The 23,362-nt window shown below is 43.3% G+C and overlaps 1 protein-coding gene across 16 annotated transcripts in view; it reads left to right on the forward strand.

Moving 5' to 3' along the window:
- The first annotated feature begins 1,321 nt into the window (after window positions 1–1,321).
- The window catches only part of ADAMTS6 (ADAM metallopeptidase with thrombospondin type 1 motif 6), a 123,650-nt gene continuing 101,609 nt past the window's right edge, over window positions 1,322–23,362 (forward strand). For 4 of the 16 annotated variants that reach the window (XR_014161239.1, XM_081880700.1, XM_081880714.1 and 1 more), the window contains exons 1-2: window positions 1,323–1,908; window positions 14,025–15,738. Coding sequence is in view for 11 of the 16 variants with exons in the window: in XM_081880700.1 (XP_081736826.1) it covers window positions 15,241–15,738 (498 nt within the window). In the remaining 5 variants the exon portion in view is untranslated. The other 12 variants (XM_081880712.1, XM_081880713.1, XM_081880711.1 and 9 more) reach the window with 11 other exon arrangements.

The following is a 23,362-nucleotide window of genomic DNA, read 5'->3' on the forward strand; positions in this document are numbered from 1 at the left end:
GGCTGAACGCATGAATTATCGATACAGTTTTTTTAAAACTACTATGTCCTATTGCCGATAGTGCGTAAATTCCTACACGCAGCAACCCCCACAGTGGTCTCTGCTGCTGCAGTCACTGATATTCTCCAGCCAGTGAACTTTTGAGAAGGGGGTGGGAGTCGTGGGACAAAATCAAGCTGTAACAACCATACCGGCTACCAATTCAAAAGCCAGCCAGTTTCTTATCCCCATCTGGAAATAATGTACTTCGGGCGGGGGGGGGGGAGCTCTCCTAGAGCACAGGGTCAGTTCAGTGCGCAGAAAAGGGGGCGGGAGAAGCAGCAGTCAATGCCGTGCTCAGATCTTCCGATAAAAGATCTTATCGTGCAACCCAGCATCGTGGGATCACGGGAATAAAGTTGCCAAAATGTACAATTTGCAAAACTAAGGATCACTGAGGACTGCTTCACACATTACTTTTTAGGTGTACAGTACATTTAAATGTATTGTGTGAATAAAACAAACACGTGTCTGGATACAAGTGCGTCATACAGGGGCTACATAACTAGCGCACAGACCCTGATTAGTGAACTGAGGGTGGGGGCTCGGTAATTTGTGGTGGGGCTAGCCTTTATGGCTCTCTTGTGTGCTTTGAACGCCTAAAAGGGGTCGTTTTAACTCCCTTGTGTAAACGAGACGTAGCAAACAACAACCAGAAATCACATTTCACCCCTTGCTTTTCAATGCATCGGAGCCGTTCACACATTCAGTTGTCAACCCAGGTTTGCTACTACGTAACGTGTGGAACGACCATGCTACTACGTTGTTAGTCTTAAAATTACCACCGTGCCATTTTTTTCCACGCACACTGTCAAGCCCATCCAAGTTTGCACCCAAGTCGGGCCTGCGGGAATCAACCCCAGGCTGGGGTCGCCCGCTTGCCCTTTGCTTTGCTCCTTCCCTTCCCCGCTCCCTCCAGAGATCCTTTAACGTTCCCCGGGTTGCGGAGGTTTTTCCCAGTGACACGAGCCCATCCGGAGCCAAGTCTCCTTTTCCTCCATCTCAGCAGAGCTGCTTTAAAACAGCTCTGAAGGAAGGAGAGGAGAAGCACGAGGCGCGCGGGAGAGACGCGAGACTCCCCCCCCCATTCATTATGAAGCACTTTGAGGAGTGCGAGCGGGGCGGGGGGGGGGGCGAGGAAGTTTACATTGCCTCGAGCCCCCTGCGGCTTTCCTTTCGCCCCCTCGCCTGTTACCCTGATTGTACCTCCGCGTCCCCCTCCCCCTCCACGTGATGGGCCCGACATGCGCAGCAGCGCCAGGGGCGCCGGAGGCACATTTGCAGACTGACGTCAGTGTGCACAACCTCTCAGGCCAAAATAGTCCGCTGCTGCTGCAGCTCCAAACTTGGCTGAAGGCCGGTAGTGAGAAGAGATCTCGAGCTACTTCAACAAAACTTTCTCTCCAGTCTTTCCTGCTCCCTCTCTCCCCCTTTCCTTCCCTCTCTCTCCTCCTGATGGTATTCACATAATAGCTCTGCATTGGAAGGGGTGGCCAAGAAGAAAAACCCCCATCCCAAATTCAGTCTTTTCCCCCCTCCTCTCCCCACTTCCTTTCTACCCCTTTCCCTTCTCTCTCTTCCTCCCCCCCCGCCCCCACTTTTTGGTTGTAAAAGACAAAAATATGCAGGGTGCTTAGATAAGGCTGGATGAATTGATGGCATCCCTTCTCTTGCCTAGTCAGTCCGTTCTCTCAGCTTCCCCTTTTTAGAAAAAAAAAGTCTATAGAGGATTTCATTCTGCTCTAGAATATAATTCTGGCGTTGGCTTGCCAAGAGGGGAAATCAGAGAGAAGGAATACGGGAACCCTCCAGTGCTATTTCCTATTGTTTGAAACTCACTTTATAGCAGAGAAATTGAAGATGAAAACGGTAAGGAAAGAATTCACCGGACTCTTTGCCTTATGATTTATTTATTTTTATTTTTGTCTCCCGCATAATGGTGCGTTCAGATGTGGAGCTGGGGTGGTTTATAATGCACTAGGCGAAGTGGTTTTTGACTAATTTCAGAGGAACCTTTGAGCTCTGGGGATTCAAAAAGTGGGCGCGGAGGGGGGGAGAATGGGGGCGCGCGCGAGGATCTTCTGAGGCAAAGAAGCTTGGTTTAAGTGTGCTCTTGAGCAGTGAAAACTTTTCTGTTTCGGAAGCAAGAAAAACAATGGTTGGCAAAATAATGCGAGCCCTTTTTGTTTGTCGGTTCTTTTAAACTCATTGACTTTGCTTCTGCTATTCTAAAGCCCATCCTTTGGTTGTGTCACGTCAGTGCCTATATAAACGGGGGAGACAAGTGCATATTTTCGTGTGTGCATGCGACTCTAAAGGGTCGCATTGATGTAATAGCTGGAGCCCGGATGCTCGCCTGAAGGAGAGAGAGACATTAAGCTCTTAAGAGGCTAATGGGAGAGATGGGAGAGTGTAGCTTTGATTTAGCCCTAGACGCGGAGGGAGTTGCTAGACTCGCAACGCTTGCCGAGACGATTGAATCGCTGTGTGTGTGTGTGTGTGTGTGTGTGTGTGTGTGTGTGTGTGTGTGTCTTTTCAAAGGGGTGTTTGGGGAAGGGGAGGCAAAGGTGTGTGGCCGGAGGGTGGGTGGGGGACTAACTGGGACCGTGCTCCCGGCTAATGTGTGTCCACTCTCTTGTCTTTGCTAATTTCTTTCATTGTTGTACAAGAGGAGAGAAAAAGAGAGCGCGAGAGTCAATCTCAGACTCTTGTTTTTATTTGGACTGCCTTTGCAACGCATTTGGGCCTCATGCCAAGTGTCTGGGTCACACGCGTTTTATCCAAATAGATTTAGCGCTGCTGTCTGGAAATGGGCTGCTGAATGTTAACTTTAGGATCAGCTCCACCAGAACAGCTACAGACTCTTCCCTGGGGTGGGGGGTGGGGAGAGGCGAGGCGGGGGAAGAGGGCTTTTGTTCTTTAGAGTTCTCTCCGAGGGGGTAGATGTAAAATGTTCTTTTGTACTCAGAAGGCATGAATGTGTGCGGGGGGCGGAATCTGGTTTAAAAGATTGTTTTTAAGTAGTCTGGACTTTCAGCAGTAAAAAATGACAGCTGATCCTTTAGAAAGTTAAGGAGGGGGAGAAGAGGAGGAGGAGGGCGGCACAAAGTTTTACAGATAACTTGACTTTTGCCCTCCTCCCCACCCCCACCCTTCACCACCCAGGTGGCAGCTGATCTGGCGAGTTGCATTGCAAGTGAGAGACGAAGCAGCAGCAGCGCTTTTATTCCTGTCTTGCTGCTTATTCGCGATGCAATCCTGCGTGTGCTTACTTGGGAGTAAGCGCCATTAAACTCAATGGAACTTGCTTCCAAGTAAATCATACGCCAGGCTGCACACACCCACACCTCTTTTCCCTTTGGTGTTGGCTCCGTTGCTTAGCTAATTATTTAAAGGCCGTGAAAAGGAGCCCTAAACTCCAAAAACCTTCATTTGTTTCTTTTTTAAAAATCTAGTGCGCCCTTCAAATCAGGCTTTTTTGTGTGTGTGGTGCTTTGTGTCTATGCAACAGCCGCTCTGTAAAAACCTGGTGTGGGAGAAGCGACGTATAGAAACCAATACAGTACCTGTGATTGATAGGACACCCACTTCCCCTCCTCGCCTGTCGTCGCTTTGCCTTAGCAACCCCTCGTCGTCCCAGGGATCACTGGCCGCTTCTCGGGAGTCCTGCCCATTCAAGACGTCTCTCTCTCCCTCTCCGCCCCCCCCCCCCCGCCGCTCACTCCTTCTGTGACTTGCATGAGAGCAGCCAGGAGCCCGGGCGGTGGGGGATGGGCGCCGCGGCTCCCTCGCGCGCTCTGTCAATATGCCTCGGGGAGCTCCCGCCAAGCAATATATGCGCCGCTTGCCCCGAGGCTTAGCTGCCAGATGCCCCTGTGTGTCTGAAGGCCGCTTCACCTGAAGGCCGCTCTGCAGCAGACATTGCCCAGAAGTAGAGGAAACGGGTCTCTTTATCCCTTGGATGAGCAAGCAAGGCTGGCAGGCAACACTTCTGGGTTTTGTTTGCAAGGCGAGGCGGCGACCTTCACTTTTGCTCTGTTTTCGTTTTGCATTTTTATGTTGTGAGCCGCCCTGCGATCTTCGGGTGGAGGGCGGTATACAAATGAACAAAATGCTTGTTTAACCCGGAGGTAGGCTGTATGAATTGTGTATTGCGTTGTAACGATTTGTTGGGTCTCTGGACCGTAATAAAGGTTGATGATGAACTACAATTAACAACAACAACGCCTGATCTAGACAAGCGCTCTCTCCCTCTCTCCATCCCCTCCCCCGGCGTCCTCTCTCCTGGAGAGCGGATGTATTTGCAGGAGTTTTTTGCGGCTTAACGCCAGGCCATTAGTGGGCCACAGGTGCTACCGCCAGAGCCGAGTAATGTCTGAGCAAACATTGCCCAGGGAGATAGATGATGCGGCTGGAGAATGAGGCTCATTGAAAAGAGCGGCGGCTGCTGTTGGTGCCGGCGGCGGCGGCGGCGGAAAGCCGATGGGTTCAGTTTCTCTGCTGCTGCTGCTGCTGCTGCTGCCGCCTTTGGAGGCAGGCCCAGGGCCGGTGGTGGTGGCTGACTGAGCTGCGGGCGCTGTACCGTTGCCAAGGCTCCGGCGGGAGAAGGAAGGGAGGCCGTTTGCAGGCGGCGGGAAGGAGCCTGCGAGCACAGGCTCTCGCTGCTGCTACCTGTTTGCACCAAGAGGTGACTTGAGTTAGGTTGGCAGGGTCCGCCAGGGTTCAGAAATCTGCCCTCAAGTACCTTGAAATATGTGAAATAATGATCAAAAAGGTGTTTCTGCCCATGTGCAGGGTGTCTTTCTCTCACCATGGAGCAGCTGCAGGCAGTTTTCTCTACCCCCCCAAGTTAAGGATTAACCATTAAGAAGCAGAAAGGCAAAACAGTGGTACCTTTAATAATAAATATTAATATTTAATAAATAATGCCTTTATTAGGACCTTTATTCCCCTAAATATGGGTAGAGCTCAGTTAGCAGGGATGCGGGTGGTGCTGTGGGTTAAACCACAGAGTCTAGGACTTCCTGATCAGAAGGTTGCTCGGTCCCTGCTCCTGCCAACCTAGCAGTTTGAAAGCACGTCAAAGTGCAAGTAGATAAATAGGTACCACTCTGGCGGGAAGGTAAACGGCGTTTCCGTGTGCTGCTCTGGTTCGCCAGAAGTGGCTTAGTCATGCTGGCCACATGACCTGGAAGCTGTACACTGGCTCCCTCGGCCAATAAAGCGAGATGAGCGCCGCAACCCCAGAGTCGGCCATGACTGGACCTAATGGTCAGGGGTCCCTTTACCTTTACCAGTTGGTAGAGGGCTTTCTGAATTCTCTAGGTACAGTTGGAAAAGGCTTATGCCTGAATCTCTGGCAAGCTTCTGTTGGTCAGTACCTACAATACTGAGCCAGATGGACCAGCATGAGACAGCTTCATAGGACCAGTGTAAATGTCACAAAGCCATGAACAAGCTTTCATGTTGTCCTTCATCAGGAAAGCTATTGAGCAAAATAAACAGAGATGGGTGGGAGGGGGAAAAAACCACACAGAATTACGGTATGTTTTGCTTCTAAGCCTGCAGTTCTTGAGATGGAGTGTAGGAGGAGTCATAGAATTGTAGAGTTGGAAGGAACACCAAGGATCATCTAGTCCAGCCCCCCTGCAATGCAGGAATATGCAGGTGACCCTTAAGGGGATTGAACCCAGGACCTTGGTGTTATCAGCACCACACTCTAACCAGCTGAGTTAACTGGAAAGAGTAGTCGTATAGACATAATTGGATTAGGCTCAGTGGGTGCAGGGCATATCCTTGGGTGTTGGGGCAAAAGTGAAGCAATTGCTCACCCTTTGCTGAAAATATGAAATCTGGTTCTGTCTCCAGCTATTTCCAGGAGAGACAGATTAACTGAGTGAGAGCTATTTTTGACTCAGTTCTTGGTCAAAAAGGCTTATACAGTACTCTAAAATACATGATGATGGCACACAGTGATGGGAAGGGAGAAGGGAAAAAGCGAGCTCAGCATCAGTTTTTACCCTATAGCCAGCAGGACTTGGAAGCATGTCCCTTGCTTTTTTGTCCCAGTGAGGCTAGGAGCCATCTGGACTTTTTAAATTCCGAGCAGGATTAGAAGCTGTTTGGACCCTGATCTTCCTAGCAATTTCTCTTCTCTATCCCACCTCCTGGCCAGCTGTGTGAAAAATTGTAGGTCTTCCTTGCAGCACTTGAGCTTCCCTGGTGGTCTCCCATCAAGGTAATCCAGCTTGGTTTAGTTTCCTAGCCTTGGGTGGTATGGCCAGAGGTGTCTGAGATTAGGGGCCCCTGTCCAAGTACAAGAACAAGCCATTGGGGCAAGCCAGACTACCTGAGGAAGTAGGGCTTGGGTAGGTGTGAGACCTTGAGTCCCTATCCTACCCACAACATTTTTCTTGGTAGGTAGCCCTGAGGCTGGGAAGCCTGGTAGACTACCTGGTTAATTTGGGTACAGTAAGTTCAGTTGGAGCACGTTGGAGCAGACTGGCCTGCTGGTGGGATCCCTCTGATGGCATGTCTCTTGGACTGGCTTGGTTCTGGCACTTCTCTGGAAATGAAGCATTGGTTCAGTGGCTGCCAGCCCTGCAAAGTTTCCCTGCGCAGGAAGGAGAAGGGTGAGGAGCACCAAAGATCCCTTTGCATGGCCTCTATCATTGCAAGCTTTCTAAAATAGTTATCCGCTGCAGAAGGAAACTGAGGTGAATGTCAGTGTAACTATATCATGTCCTCGCCACTGCTAATATATTTATAGCATTTTAATTGTAGCATATTGAAGGAGAAGAAAGGCAGGTTTGTGCTAGTCAGGAAAGGCTGCTAAACCAATCACCTGCACCTCCACAGAGTTCCCCTGTGCACTATTTATTGCTGCTTTTCTTCACCTAGACTTTACTATTCCAGAGAGGCTTTTTCCATTAGGCACATGACGATTGGATTTACATATGTGTTAAAAATTAATCCAGATGAACACTTGCTGCTTTCTCCCCCTCCCCCCTAATTAGAAAAACGGAGTTTAGGCACAGAAACTGATTTGGTAGCCCTGCATGATGACCTTTGTCATGAGAGAGACAGGGGAAACATGTCCTTGTTAATTCTCCTCGACTTCCCAGCAGCTTTCAATACCATTGACCATGGCCTCCTTCTGGAGCGGCTGTCTGAGTTGGGAGTGGGTGGCACTGCTTTGAGGTGGTTCTGGTTCTACTTGGATGGTTGCTCCAAGATGTTTGGGGAGTGTTTTTCAGCCCCATGGAGCCTTCAATGCGGAGTTCCTTGGGGCTCAATTTTCTCCCCTATACTATTTAGCATCTACAGTACATGAAATGGCTGAGAGGGGTCATCCAGAGTTTTGGATGACATTGTCAGCAATATGCTGATGACACACATTTCTACTTCTCCTTTACATCTGCAGGCGAGGCAGGGGATGTGCTGGACCAACAACCCCTAGCTTCTGTTTAGCCCATGTTGCAGTGAGATGGTTTTCCTTTTAGAGGCAGGTGGGCTGAGTTTCCAATTCTTTTGTGTCAAATGCTCTGGAGGGATAGAATTTGGTTGTAAATCTCATGAAAGGATCTACAGAATGCCAAGTGGAATACGTTTTGTGCAGCGTTTTATTTGTATGCATGTGAGATGCTTTAATAGGGTTTGGGCTCAATTCACATTCCACTTACTCTGTTATATACTTGAATATCACTACTTTGGAATACATCGGTTGTGATTGGCATCTTCACTTAGAATAGAAACAGAAAAGAACTATTTGAGATTAAGCAAACCTTTCTGAAATGCTTTATATGGCTTAGTTTAGTTTAATAACATATTTAAAGAGAAACTTCAGAGTTAAAGACTTCAGAGTGTGAAGGGGTGGCGATTGAAGGAATAAGGCATATATATTTAACAGTAAAGTTGGTTAGCCATACACATATTTTATACACACATTTGTACTCACACATAAACATACTGTGCATGCACAAACACTTGCTCAGTAAAAAGTAAATTAGGTCTGCTGATGTAATAATGACTGGGTAGAATTCTGTAGCCCTTTTGTGAAGAGAGCCAGACTGCATAGTAATGTAATAGTCCCTTCTGGTATTAAAATATATGAATGAAAATGCTGATAAACCCAACTAATCCCAACACTTGCAAGATTGTCTCAGCCAAAATTAGGCCACCTGCTTGCAAAATACTGGATGCACCAGTGTTTCCATGCTTCACAGGTGGACAAGTCTTATTTTATATAGACTAAGAACATGTGCATACTGTGGTACAGTATATGGTGCAGCTTTAATGTATTCACATGATTATGCATTTTGCAGAGCCATTTGATGCTATGTTTGCTGTATACCTTTAGCCTCAGAAATCATGGCCTCAACCCAGAGAAAGTCACAACTTAAGGCCTGTTGAGATTTTTGGGGGGGGGTCTCATTGATCTGAAGCGGACTTTGTCTTGGGCAAGCCTTGAGTGCATGAAGATTTTTAGAGTGTGGTTGAGTGGAAATGCTGCATTTTATTCTGCACTCTTTGATATTAAGATTATTAGTGTTCAAGTCTTAGTGCTGTGTTGTTTAGTGCTGGACTTGATTATAGAATCTTAGTTGGGAGGGACCCAAGGGTCATTTAGTCCAACCCCTTGCAATTCAGGAAACTCAGTTAAAGCATCCATGGCAGATGGCCATCCAACCTCTGCTTAAAAACCTTCAAGGAAGGAGAGTCCACCACCTTTTCTGGGAGTCTGTTCCACTGTCGAACAGCTCTTACTGTTAGAAAGTTTTTTCGTGTGTTTAGCTGGAATCGCCTTTCTTGTTACTTGAAGCCATTGGTTCGACTCCTACCCTCCAGAGCAGGAGAAAGCAAGCATGTTCCCTTTTCCATGTGATAGCCCTTAAGATATTTGAAGATGGCTATCATATCTCCTCTCAGTCTCCTCTTTTCCAGGCTAAACATACCCAGCTCCTTCAAGTGCTCCTTGTAAGGCTTAGTTTCCGGACCCTTGATCCATCTTGGTCCTCCTCTGCACACATTCCTTCTTATAAGAAAGCTCTTACTTCCGATCTAAGAACTTAGTCCTTAGATTGGTGGTAACAGATCCTTTCCCCTAACATCACATGATGTTAAGTAACTGACAGGTGGGTATAGTTTGCCCATGGCCTCATGACCAAATTTGAAGGCCCAGTGGGCTGGAGGTTCCCCCACTACATTCCTAGAATCTGACTACTAATATGCCCTATACAGTATATCAGAATCCCAAAAACTATATGCCACAATTATAGCAAGTCCAGTGGAGGTGTCTGGAACACTGTTTCATCTGTATTAGATGAGTTTCAGCTGCTTTGGCCTGAGAACACACATAGGTTGCTTTGAAAAGTGCAGCTCGAGCTGCCCTCTTGAGCCTTGCCCATCTTGGCTTCTTAGAGCTAGCCAAAGGAGATTGACTGGGTGGGACCATTGAGTGATTATTGCTTCATTTGAGAATAGAGAGATACCCTCTGTCTTGAAGGACTTGAGAACTTCTCCGGACCCATAATGTGAAACAACTATTGCCCAAAGGCAAATATCCTCTTTTGGGGCAAGGTGCTTGAGAAGATGACAGTGGTCCACCTTAAGGCATGCTTGGAGGAAACTGATTATCTGAATCAATTTCAGTCTAGCTTCAGGCCTAGTCAAAGCACTGAAACTGCCTTGGTTGCCCTTGTTGATGTTTGTCAGGACAAGGATGTTTTTCTTTTTGAGATTTTACAAAATTATTTTAACCGTCATACCTAAGTAGTGATTGCAACCAGGTTTTTGACATTTACTATAACACACATATTTGAAACCTGTTCCCTTTTTCTGTGATTTGCCTTACCCTTTGTGAAAGGGTGTGTCACAGGAAGAGGGCTATGTCTTGCAAATGCAGTTGAACTACACTCACTTGCACTACTAATCATGTGTAGTTGATGTATTGGGACAGAATGGGACTGGGAATTGATACTCAAAGACACCTTTGTTCACTTTACACAGCACACAACATTTTTTTAAATAAAAAAATACTTTAAAAGGCATGCACTGCTTTTCAAATGGGTATCAAGGCAGCATACCACATAATACCAAAAACATAAAAAGTTCATTAAAATACAATGAAGCAGCAGACATGGAATCACTGAGCAGAAAAATAAATTAAGATCCAGTACAGTATATGCTTAGGCAGACATAAATGTTTTTGTTCGAAAAATGAAGCCTCACAACTGTTTGGTGCAGCATGTCACCAGTGCCACCCTCTGACTCAGGCCAACATCTTTTAAATGAAATATTTATGCAGAAATGGTACCTTTAAAATGTTGATATGAGGAAGATGGCAACTAGCTGTGTCATGCTGGGGCCTCACAAGAAAAAGTGGGCAGCAGAGGCTCAGAGCATAGGGATTGGCCAGAGAAGGAATAAGAGCAGAATCACTATATGTTTCCTGGAATTTGGAGCACCCATGTTATAACACCCTAGGGCCCACAACTTTGATACTTCTCATCATTCTGTGTAGTATTGTTGGGAAATGCCAAGGGTTAAGACTGCTTATAAAATCCTGAGTCAACTCTCTTGTATGCATGCATGATGTAATGGTCTATAATTCCTATTCTCTTGAGAATGAACATTATGCCATGGTCTTTAATTATCACACATAATTGCATTTTAATCACTGTTTCTGCCACGTACTTCCTGTGTTGATAGAGGGTGATTCTCAACCCACACGTGGCCCCTTTGGCTCTGTGTTCTTTATTTGTTTAGTCTTGTTGATGAGCTGAAGGAAAGCTTGTGTTACTGAAGGGTAACACAGCTGCATTTATGACTGACAGCAGGGGGGCTCTGATAATAAAGGATGCTTTAAAATTTTAGGCAACAAACAAAATAAAATAATGTGACTCACTAGCCCTTATGACAAACAAAAAATAATCTGAACTTTTAATGAGCTTTGGTACTTGTAAAATGTTGAGGAAGGTGGTCTTATATTAGTGACTCTTAGTGAGAAAAATGGGCAGTGAGTTGTAGCTCTTGTGGAGAGACTACAGAAAACGTGTGCAGGGAATAAGAAACACGCAAACATATTGATCTAGGTTGTGAAATGTGCTTGTCTGTCAGGTAATTCTAATGGAAAGGGGAACTTATTTTCACTGAGCATATAAATATATATGGCTAAATTAAAAATCAAAATGGTTGGCATCTATCTGTCTCAGGAGACAATGGAAGAGTGCACCTTTGGTACAGAAATCGAAATAAATTAACCAATATCTGTGCCAAATCCTTCATTCAAGCTCACATTACAGGAAGAAGAATGTTAAGGGCTGTAAGTGGTGGGAATCTTGGGAGGCTGGAGAATCTTGCTGTGGTCTCCCCTTCTTGTAGTACGACAAGCCAGGCATTGTATTCTGGTGGGAACAACACAGAGCTACAGGTAGGGGACCAGCTGGATAGCTTTGACAAAGGGAAGGTCAATGGCACTTGTTTGATTTGGTATTGTAAATCATTGTGACCTCATCTGTCACTCCGGAACGGCATGCAGAATAGTTTTTGTGGGGAGGGGAGACAAAACTAAAGGAGTAGAGCAATAAGGATTTCCTTGCTCAAGTCTATATCCCTGGGCAACAAATTAGAAGGGCCAGATGTGAGACTTGCTGATGCAAGTAGAGATGGACAGAAGCCAAGCTAGAAATTCTGACTGTAAACATTTGCTGTAAGACCTATGGCCTGATGAACGAAGTGAATGACCCATAGGAAAGTGCATCTTTTCTTGGCAGCGACCTGAAATAGCAGCAACATCCAAAAGTTCAACCAATAATATTGTTGCTCTTGGGGAAAAAATATATGGCTAAATGGCCAGGATCTGGGAGCACTTACCAGTGGTAGGATGGTAGAACAAGCCAAACTAATGAACTGCGAATGATCTTTGGTCATTAACTTAGGTACAGGAAACAGGAATCTAGTGAGGGTCAGCTATACCTGCCCCAGGGAAGCAATAGAGCCAGTTTAGAACTTAGAAAGGCTTCATAGTCGAGTGGGGGTGTGGGGGTGCTGTACCTCTGCTAGAGTTCGTGGCTTTGCACCTGGCATTCCAATCAGTTCCATAAATTGTCTCTGAACCTATCATTCAGAGGCAGAGAACGCCAGATGCAAATTGCCACTCATCTTTAGTTAACTTCCCTCTGAGCAGTATCTGAACTTCTGTAGTTCTGCTTCATAAAGCAGTAAAAGAGAATTAAACACAGACAGGACAGCAGATCAAAACTCCAAGAGTTAATTAGAAAAATGCCTGCCAGAATCAGTGAGGTGATGGAAGGTCTTAAGGAGCTAATAGAAAGGCATCAAGGAGCATTTCACAACCTGGGTACAGCCACGAAAATGGTTTTCTTTCATATCCCCACCAAACATAGCTCAGATATAGTTTTCCTGGCTGATAGGAGGGGAACAGACAAGTTTATATCAGAGGAGACAGCGCCTCATTCTCCTAGTGCCGGTAAGAAGGCAGGGAAGCAGCTGGCACGTTGTTTACCCCAGCCCATTTTCATATGTCCCCCCATCTTCATTTCTGACATTGTTGACTGCAACGCATGACCTTTCTGTTAAGAAAGGATTTTTAGTATAATTTTACTTACATTGTTTTAACATTTTCATTGTTTTGTTTTGACTACAAGTAGATGCACATTCTCAAGTCTCAGGCAGCTGTTAAGTATTAGCACAAAATATTTGGAGACCAGCATTTTGAGAGAAACAAAACAAAATCACAATTTTTATGCTGTGTAAGGGCCAACCATTTATAATGTGGCCATTTCCTAAAAACTTTAAAATGTGTACTTGTCACTGCAGATGCAACAACTTTCATGTGCAGTATTTTTTTTTATAACATTTGTGGTTTCGTGGGTTTTTATGAACTGTATAATTTGAAATGCCGAACTCATTTTTCTGCAACCAATGGTCAATGAGAATTTTGCATGAATAAAGTATGCAGGTTACAGTCTTGTAAAACAGTAATAATGAGATCAGAAATTATATATTATTTTGCCGGAAGATATGGTATTTTGCTTGTCCCGGATTTTTCTTTTGACTATTGACACATCATGTTCTCTTCTTCACAGCTGAAATCAATGTAGTAGGTATGGAGTTCAACTTACTAAACTTGAATATGGTGCAGGGATGCTTTGCAGAGCACTATCCTGACAGGAAAGGGTGGAATTAGTGTGGCCATTGATATTAATAGGATGATACAGTAGTGGATGTACTACTATATGTATTACTGTTCTCAGCATTGCTCTCCTTCCTTCTCCTCATACTCAGGTGTGTGCTGCACATGGTTGCTCAGAAGTTGTTCAGCCTCCTTGATTTAGGCCTCGCTGTCTTCTGAGGAGGCCCTGACCTAAGTTCCATCTCCTGGAAGGACTAAGCTCTAGAAGGAGCATGACATTTACTGTGACAGTCTTGATGCTCAGAAACTTTCTTCCAAGAGTGGGTCATTCAGCCTTGGCCTTGCTTGCCATGGGAAGGAAAAGAATCCTTCTGCCCAAACACCAGGCACCCAGCAATTTTGGACATGGCTGGATAGGGGAGCTGTTGGCCAGTGGCTGGCATCTCCTGACTGGAGCTATGCACTAGTCTTCCTGAAGAGTAGGGACTTATCAGGATGCATCCTTCGGCCTTTGAGGAGTTTGGGAATGGTTGGCATAGTGGTTGTTAGGTTCTGCTCTGCTGACTGAACCTTCACTAACCTCCTCAACGGCTCTAGAGCATAGCCTAGTGAACCTCCGAGGTCTTTAGCTCCTCAGGGTAAAAATAGATCCTTTTCCTGTCATTGGCTATCTTCCCTCATGGGCTCTCACCTTGTACAACCCATACAAAATGAAAACTAAAGAAGACATGCATTTGGATGTCTGAGGATGTTGAAAATTCTGTCTAATTAATTGTTTAAAAAATAATATTGACTGAAACTGATTTTCAATGTTATCTATGCTTTCCAGGTAAAGAAATGGACAACAGTTGTTTGCTATTCACTTTAACTCCTCATTGACATGTGAAGGACTTATTTTTTAATTACTTTTGGACTGAAAATGTCTGCAGACATAGAAAAAAGTATATTATTCCAAAACACCTATCAAGAAGTGGAACCACAAATAGCTAATCCTGAAGAAATATAATAAATCTTGGTTATGGTGCAATGCTGGAGTGGAGTTAAAGCTATAGCACATAGGTAGCCCACTTCTTCTAAATTATGGAAATTTTGTGGAAGATGTTGACCTGGATTTTGTGCTTAATTATGGTTTTGTCAGAATTTCACGGTGACAACAGGCTTTCGTATAGTTCTCAAGGTAGGGTTCCAACTTTTTAAGCTATCGTCTTTTGTCACTTATTTCAGTTAATTAGTTTTCTTTAACATTTATATTAATATTCATTGTGAGAGACCACAAAGGATTTATGGTGTAAACATTTTAGTTATTCTCTGTGGGAGTAAAATTGGAATATACGCTTTTTATTTTATTATTTAAGCATTGTGTATAGCTGTTAACACATTAGACTCCATTAGCAAATTGAAAAGTCAGTATTTTAATGTATTACTTCATAATAAAGAAATTACCAAATTAAAATATTGTTGAAGTAACTGAAGTAATTTATTTAGAACAAAAAAATAAATAAAGTTCTTGCTTTTTGCCTGTTCATTAAAAATGTGAAATCTACATGCTGAAATCTAGGGCCTGTGTGCACTGCAATATATATCTTCAGTACCACTTTGTGCAAGTTCTCCCATTAATTTAAATGGAAATAGCAGCCGGTATAGGACTTCTTCAATGCAAGTTAAAATAGGAATCCTTTCTGGCAGTGGGAGCGCATGGACTGAAGCTTGTGCATCCTTATCTGATTGTTGAATCAGGGCACTAACCCAGCTTGTGCTCTTTTAAAATTAGTGGAGCTCACTGGTATTGAACTGTACCCTTTGACATTTACAACATGATTCTTTCCATACTAATCATTTTTTCTATTGCTGATAGATAGGTAGATATTTACTTATATTTTTCAAATGGCACATCATGAAATAGGCAAATCATGGAATAGGCCAGACATTTAGCTAACATAATATGGATGAGTGGAATGTATATTTTAAGAACAGATTAATATTTTTTTCTGTTAGAAAGTGGGTATTTTCTTTAGTAAAGTCATTTTGTGTATTAATATGTTCACATGAACATGAATTTTGATGGTGCTTGGATATGGCAAAATGTGGATAATGTACTACTCCTTCTTGTGTCTTGTTATATTTTCTTCTCTTTTATGGCCATTTCTTGGACTGATTTACCATGCGGTTTCAAAGAGGAATTCCTGTCTTACCTTGAACACTACCAACTAACAATCCCAATAAGGGTTGATCATAATGGAGCTTTCCTCAGCTTTACTGTGAAAAATACTAAGCCCTCCAGGAGAAAGAAGAGGAGTACTGAACATTATGACCAAGAACTGGCAGTATCTAAATTATTTTTTAAACTTTCTGCCTATGGCAAGCACTTTCATTTAAACCTGACTCTCAACACAGATTTGGTCTCCAAACACTTCACAGTAGAATACTGGGGGAAAGACGGGCCTCAGTGGAAACATGACTTTTTAGACAACTGTCATTACACGGGATATTTACATGGCCAGCATGGTACAACTAAAGTAGCGTTAAGCAACTGCAACGGTCTGGTAAGTTCACGTTATGTATTCTAGCATGTTGGTATTCTTGAGTCTTTAAATTTACAGCATCTCTCCGTTCACGCTATTATTATTATTATTATTATTATTATTATTATTATTATTATTACTACTACTACTACTACTACTACTACTATTTGGATTATGGCCATATAATGGGCATATGTTTGAACAGGGGGGCTTGAGGGCTGTCTATAGGGAAGAGGCTCCTGATGGATGTTAGCTCTACACAAAGGGTGATCCCATTAGGACAGGGCTGGGTGCGTCATTAAATGACAAAGGACACAGGTAGTAGCTGTGAGCAGGCCTTCCAATATAGTCGTCTTGTTGCATAGTTGCAAGACAGTCACAGAGAGTCAATAGCTAATCAGAACTCACACCAGATGACTGAGGGGTTCACTGTGGGGAAAGCTGGAAACTTCTAGGAAATTTAATCCAGTTCTGGAGGAAGATGCTCGCTGAAGCAAGCCCTTTTGTTAATGAATGGCCAAATGGAGGCTTAGAGATAGGCTTGCATTAGATATGGCAATGGCTGTGGGAACTAATTAGGCTTGCAGTTATGTTGCAGATAATGCAAAGGTTCAGTATCATCCATGACTGCTGCTATGAAAGTAGGATTGGATTAAACCAGGCTTCCTCAACCTTGGCCCTCCAGATGTTTTGAGACTACAATTCCCATCATCCCTGACCACTGGTCCTGCTAGCTAGGGATCATGGGAGTTGTAGGCCAAAAACATCTGGAGGGCCAAGGTTGAGGAAGCCTGCTTTAAACCACCTCTGCTTCTTTTGATTTATGTGCATTGGCATTGCACTCATTGCCCAGAGCAAAGCTGAAATAGGCACATAGTTTTGAGACATTTCAGTTAAACCACGCTTCTCAGTAACACCACTTCATTTGTTGCTGGTGTCACAGGGAATAAGCAAGCAGAGTGGTATCCAACATAGCTGTTCCATTTGCACAAGGTCTTCCCCTTGCACAACAGAACTTCCCCTCTCTCCTCTCCTCATGTGCTCCCCATGCCCCCCCCCCCCATCTGCTCTGGAACATTGGAGAAAACCCCAGAACAGATGGCAAGGGATTTTCTGGCAATTCTGGGGGAAGAACAACATGAAGACTGCTGCTTCAGTACTCTGAAAATGCAATAATCCCACAAACTCTGGGGAAAGCCGTATTTTAGTGGTAGAGTATATGTTTTGTATACAGGAGGCCCTGGGTTCCAAACTCAGCATCTCCTGGGAGAGACTCCTGTTTGTAATCCTGGAGAGCTGCTACCAGTCAGTGCAGAAAATAGTGAACTAGATGGACTGACTCAGTGTATGGCAAGCATCCTATGTTCCTATGAAATGCCTGCATTGCATGAGCAAAAAGCATACAATGTGCAAATAAAACAAACAAAAACCTATAGTTGAAAATACCATTCAAAAAACAACAACTTCTAATTAGTGGACAGGAATTGTAATCAGTTTTAGAAATCTGCAGTGACATCTAATTTAGACAACTGTCCAGCACAGGTACTGTAGTGGCTTTTTGATTATATAATGATTATAACATGAAATAAGTTTAACAGGAATAAAAGTGTATCTTTTAGTGGGTAGGATAGTTTAAGCTTCTTAAGAAAACACTAAGTACTTAAAAGTACAATTTTCTGATGTTAGCCCATCTGATTAACCAGTTGGAGAAAATCCTCTTGGTTGACAAATGTGAAGAATATGGAGGAAGCGGAACCATTGCAGTATCAATTGTGATAAATCATAGCAAAAGGTGTACAGTCCAAGCCTACACAGTACTTTTGTAAGCTGTCCAGCTGTTGATTGGATTCTGGGTTGTTTTAGCAGTAAGTCTTATATGGAAAAAGACATGTACAGTTGTACTATAATTCAAGCCTAAAAATAACTGTAGAGTAGTCGGTTACAAAATTATGAAAGAGCACACCATGTTTGGAAACCAACACACTATTCATTACTGTAGTAAATCTTAAAGTGTACCATCTATGATATGTGGAAATTGTTTCTCTATTCTATTCTACATAGAGACACCAGCCATAACTGGGTATCAGTTGCACTTAGGTGTCACAAGGTCTCATTAACTTTCTAGAAATAGGATTAGTGATTGGAATTCCTCGGTGTTGGAAATGGGCATGTGTCTGCTGAATTGGCCCTTGTTTGCCTGCAAGGTCAGTCAGCTTTCTTTAGCTTTCTCTATCACTACTCACAAGCAGGTAGTAACTCCTCACAACAGGATCAACGGACTGTGATTTACAGTCCTTACAGAACTATTTAAAGACCAGGACCTGGATAATCTGTTATAGTTAAGTTTGGAAGGGAAGAGGAGAAAGCAAAAAAATAAATAAAATAAATAAAAAATAAAAAATAAAAAAAAGTCTGATCTTGCAGCCCAGTTCTAAAGACTGCCAGTTCCAGAGAGCTCACACATCAGGCATATACTAGGCAAGCGAAATGGTACACTGTTTCTTTTGAAGAACTGAGGGCCCATCCAGTGCTTGTCCCACCACTTTCCCCCAGAAGTACATGATCTTTACCACTGAATTGGAGCCTAATAAATTATTATTATTAATAAATTATTATTATTCAGGAAGAGGGCCTTCTCGGTAGTGGCGCCTGCCCTGTGGAACGCCCTCCCATCAGATGCCAAAGAAATAAATAACTATCCGACTTTAAGAAGACATCTGAAGGCAGCCCTGTTTAGGGAAGTTTTTAATGTTTGAAGTTTTATTCTGTTTTTAATGTTCTGTTGAAAGACTTCCAGAGTGGCTAGGTAAACCCAGCCAGATGGGTGGGGTAGAAATAATAAATAATTATTATTATTGGTGCTGGAGGAGCCAGCTCAGAAACTGACTTAAGCTGAGGGCCTCTTTACTGACAGGAGGGACCAGCTCTGGTAGCATCCCTTTAGGACAGTGGTGGCCAAACTTGGCCCTCCAGCTGTTTTGGGACTATAATTCCCATCATCACTGACCACTGGTCCTGTTAGCTAGGGTTTATGGGAGTTGTAGTCCCAAAACAGCTGGAGGGCCAAGTTTGGCCACCGCTGCTTTAGGAGGTGCCTGACTAGAGTTGTCCTATATCATAGGGGCAGGGCACCTCTTTGGTAGCCTGCTTGAAGCTTCAGCTCCTGACTCTCTTGATCACTGGTGTCAAGGATGAAGAACAATGCTTGAAGATTGGTCATGGGCTTCCTCCTGGGGAATACTAAAACAGGGCTGAGCTTTCACAGCTCTTCCTACCTATATATCTTCATTTTGGACCTTAGGCATTTTTCTGTAACCAATTATTTTAAAACAGTGCTACCGGTTACTCTTAGATTCTCATTCCTTTCATTTATTTTGGCTGATTGTGAATATCCCGACTTTGGTTATTAATATTGTCATGTCTCTGAGGTACGAGAGATGAATTAAAACGATTGTTTTGTAAAACTGGTACAGTGAGATGCTGAAATTTATACAGTGGTGCCTCGCAAGACGAAATTAATCCGTTCCGTGAGGCTCTTCATATAGCGGTTTTTCCGTCTTGCGAAGCAAGCCCATTGACAGCTTAGCGGATTAGCGCTATTAGCGGTTTAGCGGCTTTTAGCGGATCAGCTGATAAGCGGCTTATCAGCGGATCAGCTGATAAGTGGCTTAGGGCTTAGGAAAAGGGGAAAAAAGGGGAAAAAACCCACAGGAACTCGCAAGACATTTTCGTCTTGCGAAGCAAGCCCATAGGGAAATTTGTTTTGCGAAGCGCCTCCAAAATGGAAAACCCTTTCGTCTAGCGGGTTTTCCGTCTTGCGAGGCGTTCATCTTGCGGGGCACCACTGTACATTACTTCAGATTTCGTTGTGTTCCTAGCCACAGACAGTCCTGGTGTGCTTGATTTCAGCGGTTAATACTGTGAGATTGAGTATAACTGGCCTCTTGTCTCACTAGTGTGTGGCCTGTGCATGCATGAAAAAAGGGAGCGAGTGGCTAGAAAAACAAAAAACAAATAGTACATTTTTATCCATTAGCATCCCAAGGGGAAAGTATGCTCACACAATCCTTTGTCACCCAAAGCTATCTTAGGGGCTAAGTAAAATTGCCACTTTTGAAGACGAGAAGCATTCAGCTTGAGGTAGACCTTCCTGAACTGAGGTACATGGGCTCTCTATGCATCCTTTTTGTTAAAAAACAAATTAACTACCCTATATATCTCTTCATATATATTTATAAACAGGCCCTCAGAACTCTACATAATGTAAATACATGAGAGCTGCCTTTGAGGCAGTAACTGCCAATCCTTCATCCTGCATACAGTGGGTACTTCAAGCAGGTGGGGGGATGGGCGAGAATTTGAAACCTGCTAACTGTCATATTGTGAGGATAATATTAATCCTTGGAATTCATTTACTGAACTCCCCACCACTGCTACTAAAATTACTTTTAGCACTTGAAAAGCTGGGGTGGGGAACTTAAACATTGAGAGGCTATTTTACTTTTCAAAGGGAAAAGGGTATAAAGGAGAAAATCTATAATGGCTCTTAACAAATGAGAAAAGTACAATGTTTCACCAAAAGAAGACTAAGCTAACGTCATTTTGCCCCTCACCCACCCCCATCCTCCAACACATAGAAGCAGGTTTATCCTGTGGAAACTAGAAATTACAGTTTGAATAACCAACTTTAGAATTTTTTTATTTTATTGGTAGGCTGTTCTAGAATGTATTAACTACACATAATGGAGGCTTCAAGAAGCTGTCAGAGAATTGTCTGGAAAGAGAATGTGGAGGCCATTGATTGGTACATATATGTAATAGATGAAGTCATCTTTAAAAGTCAGTAGTTAGCAAAGAATAGTACCTTCTCATGACATGAAGTGCATAGGAAAAAGGGAGTTGTCCCAGATGCCTATTAAAAATGGTACAAGTTTTTGGTTTTTTTAGGCTAGGCCTATGTCTAGCATAAGGGTGAGATGAATAATCCTATATATGTTTCCACAAAACTAACTCCTATGTAGATGTGCATAGGATTGTAAACGTAAACCTCATTTTTTCACTCTGTGAACTGAAACCTGTATTTGTATTAAATAACATCTCACCATAGTGAGAGAACAGTTGGAATGTGAGAGGAATTGTATATTCTCCACTCATAAGGCAGCATAGGCAAATAGTGTGTGGTTTTTTTAAAAAAAATCTGCATGGCAGTGCTGATAAAGTTATAAAGAATACAAGTAGGACATGGAAAATGTCATTTTATTTATTACTGAAGATATTTTAGGTAATAGCAACGTAGAGCTGGATGTCTCTCATGAGTTTGTCCTCATTCACTTATTAAAGTGTTTGTTTAAGGTATTTGTATACTGCTTATCAAATAGACTTCCCAAAATAGTTTACATAAGATGGTTACAAAAATAAGCACTGATTTTTAGAAGAAAGTTACAATGAAATGTTTGGGCATTTCTTGACTTTTAATATCAACATTGCACTGCTCATTGTTTTTCTAGTATTTGGATTCTGGATTTTTATTGACATTTCTACATTTTAGCTTTGTTATTTTATGGTTTTTTTACTTTGTAAAACCTTTTTATATTAAGCAGTTGATAGATTGATTAAATCAATAAGGAATAATTGATTAAATCAATAAGGAATAAAGATAACTGTTTGTTAGAAGAAGCTGTAATTGCTTCTTCTCAACTCCTCTGAAGGGCAAAATAGTTCTGCAGAGACCCATCCCTGTGGTGACAGTGAGAGGAGAGGTGCCACCACTGGGAGCAGGATGGTGGGAACTCGCCAGTTCATTTCTTTTCCATTCCCCTTTGCAATAGCAGTACAGTCATACCTCGGGATAAATATGCTTCAGGTTGAGCGCTTTTAGGTTGTGCTCCGCGGCGACCTGGAAGTAACGGAGCGCGTTACTTCCAGGTTTTCGCCTACTTGCGCATTTGCAGACGGTCAAAATGACGTCATGCGCAGAAGCGGTGAAACGCAACCTGCGCATGCACAGACATGCTGTCGCGTCTTGTCTTCTGTTCGGGATGCGAACGGGCTCTGGAACGGATCCCGTTCGCATCCCGAGGTACCACTGTAGTAGTAGTAGTAGTAGTAGTAGTAGTAGTAGTAGTAGTAATAGTAATAGTAATTATGATGATAATACCACAACCACATTTAGAGGCATGGAAGCCAATTTTAAAAGTTTGTAGCATTCAAACATATGAAAAAGGTGAACTTTCAAAGCTGCCATCCTTTGAATAAGTTCTATTGAAATACTGTATTGGCCCGAATATAAGCCACACTTTTCCCTCAAATTCCGACTGGAAAGTAAAAGTGTGGCTTATATTCGGAACCGAGCGCTGCACACCCGCCTCCTGACACTACTGCCCTGAATGGTAGTGTTCCCAAGCTGGCGCTCGATTTCGAGCCACGCTGCACGCACGCCTCTCAGCACTACTGCCCTGGGCAGGGGGCAGTCAGCTCCGGCTTGGGGAGAGTGTGCTGGGAGGTGGGCACGCTTCAAAGCGAGCACTCGTGCCAGCCACCCCCGCGCCCCCTGTTCAGGGCAGTAGTGCTGGGAGGTGGGCTGCACCTGCAAATAAGCCTTGAATTTTAAAGGTGTGGCTTATTTGCGGATGCGTCATATATTCGGGCCAATACGGTAAATGGAATTTTACATTGTAGTAAATTATTTAACAATTGCAGTTAATTTTTAAAATGCTTGACAAATTTGATGACTATGCTTGTTGCCACTTTTGATCTCAAAAGAAGAAAAGTGTTTGGAAAACCAGAATCAAATAATATTGTGTTCTGCTTCCTATAGGCTACTAAGCTAGCAAATGAATGTAGGATCAAGCAAATAATTCCATTCAGAATTTTATACTTGTTTGCTAGAAACAAAATTAGATATTATAATGTTTTTCTCTACTAATAGTGTTGATTTTAATGGTCAATGAATAGACAGGAAGTATTAGATTAAGCAGGGAGGCTAGACACAACCTGAGATATTTTAATAAGTCGGGGGTGGAAAGACCTTTAAGCTCTGGACTTCATTTTACCTTCCAACACAAGCTAGGATAATCAGCATTCTCAGAGGTTTAGTTAACATAGTCCCTCATTCACAGATGAGAGTTGTTTATTGGAGCCCAACTCTTTTACTTCCTTGATGGGAAATCCTTTTGAACTTCTGGCCATCTGCCACCTTCAATAGTTTGAATACAGTGTTGTTATCCCTTACTTTAGCTCAGGGGTTCCCAGACTGGTATGTGAGCTTTATTCAGGTGGCCCATGGCGTGTCTGTAAAAATAAGATTAAAAAATCATACAGCCTGTAGCACAGCACATTACAATTTCTACAACAGGCAGAAAAATCATTAACTGGTCCACCAAAAGCCTCTGCTATTTTCAAATGTTCCATGGGAGGGTGAGGGTGAGGAGTTTGGGAACTATTGCTTTAGCTAAAGAAGTTTCATTGCACCAGACTGACCTTCCAGTTACCTGCAATTTTTCCTGGTAGGCAGTTACACAAAGTATTATCTGCAGTCGCACACATTTCTACAGTAGCTGCAGAAGTCATGAACTTATCATGGGGCTTTTCTGTTATTTATGCCATCTGCAACTGTCTGTGAATAGAACATAGTGGGATGGCACTG

Source organism: Podarcis erhardii (assembly GCF_964252035.2).
Source record: "Podarcis erhardii genome assembly, chromosome: 11".
NCBI lineage: Eukaryota > Metazoa > Chordata > Lepidosauria > Squamata > Lacertidae > Podarcis > Podarcis erhardii.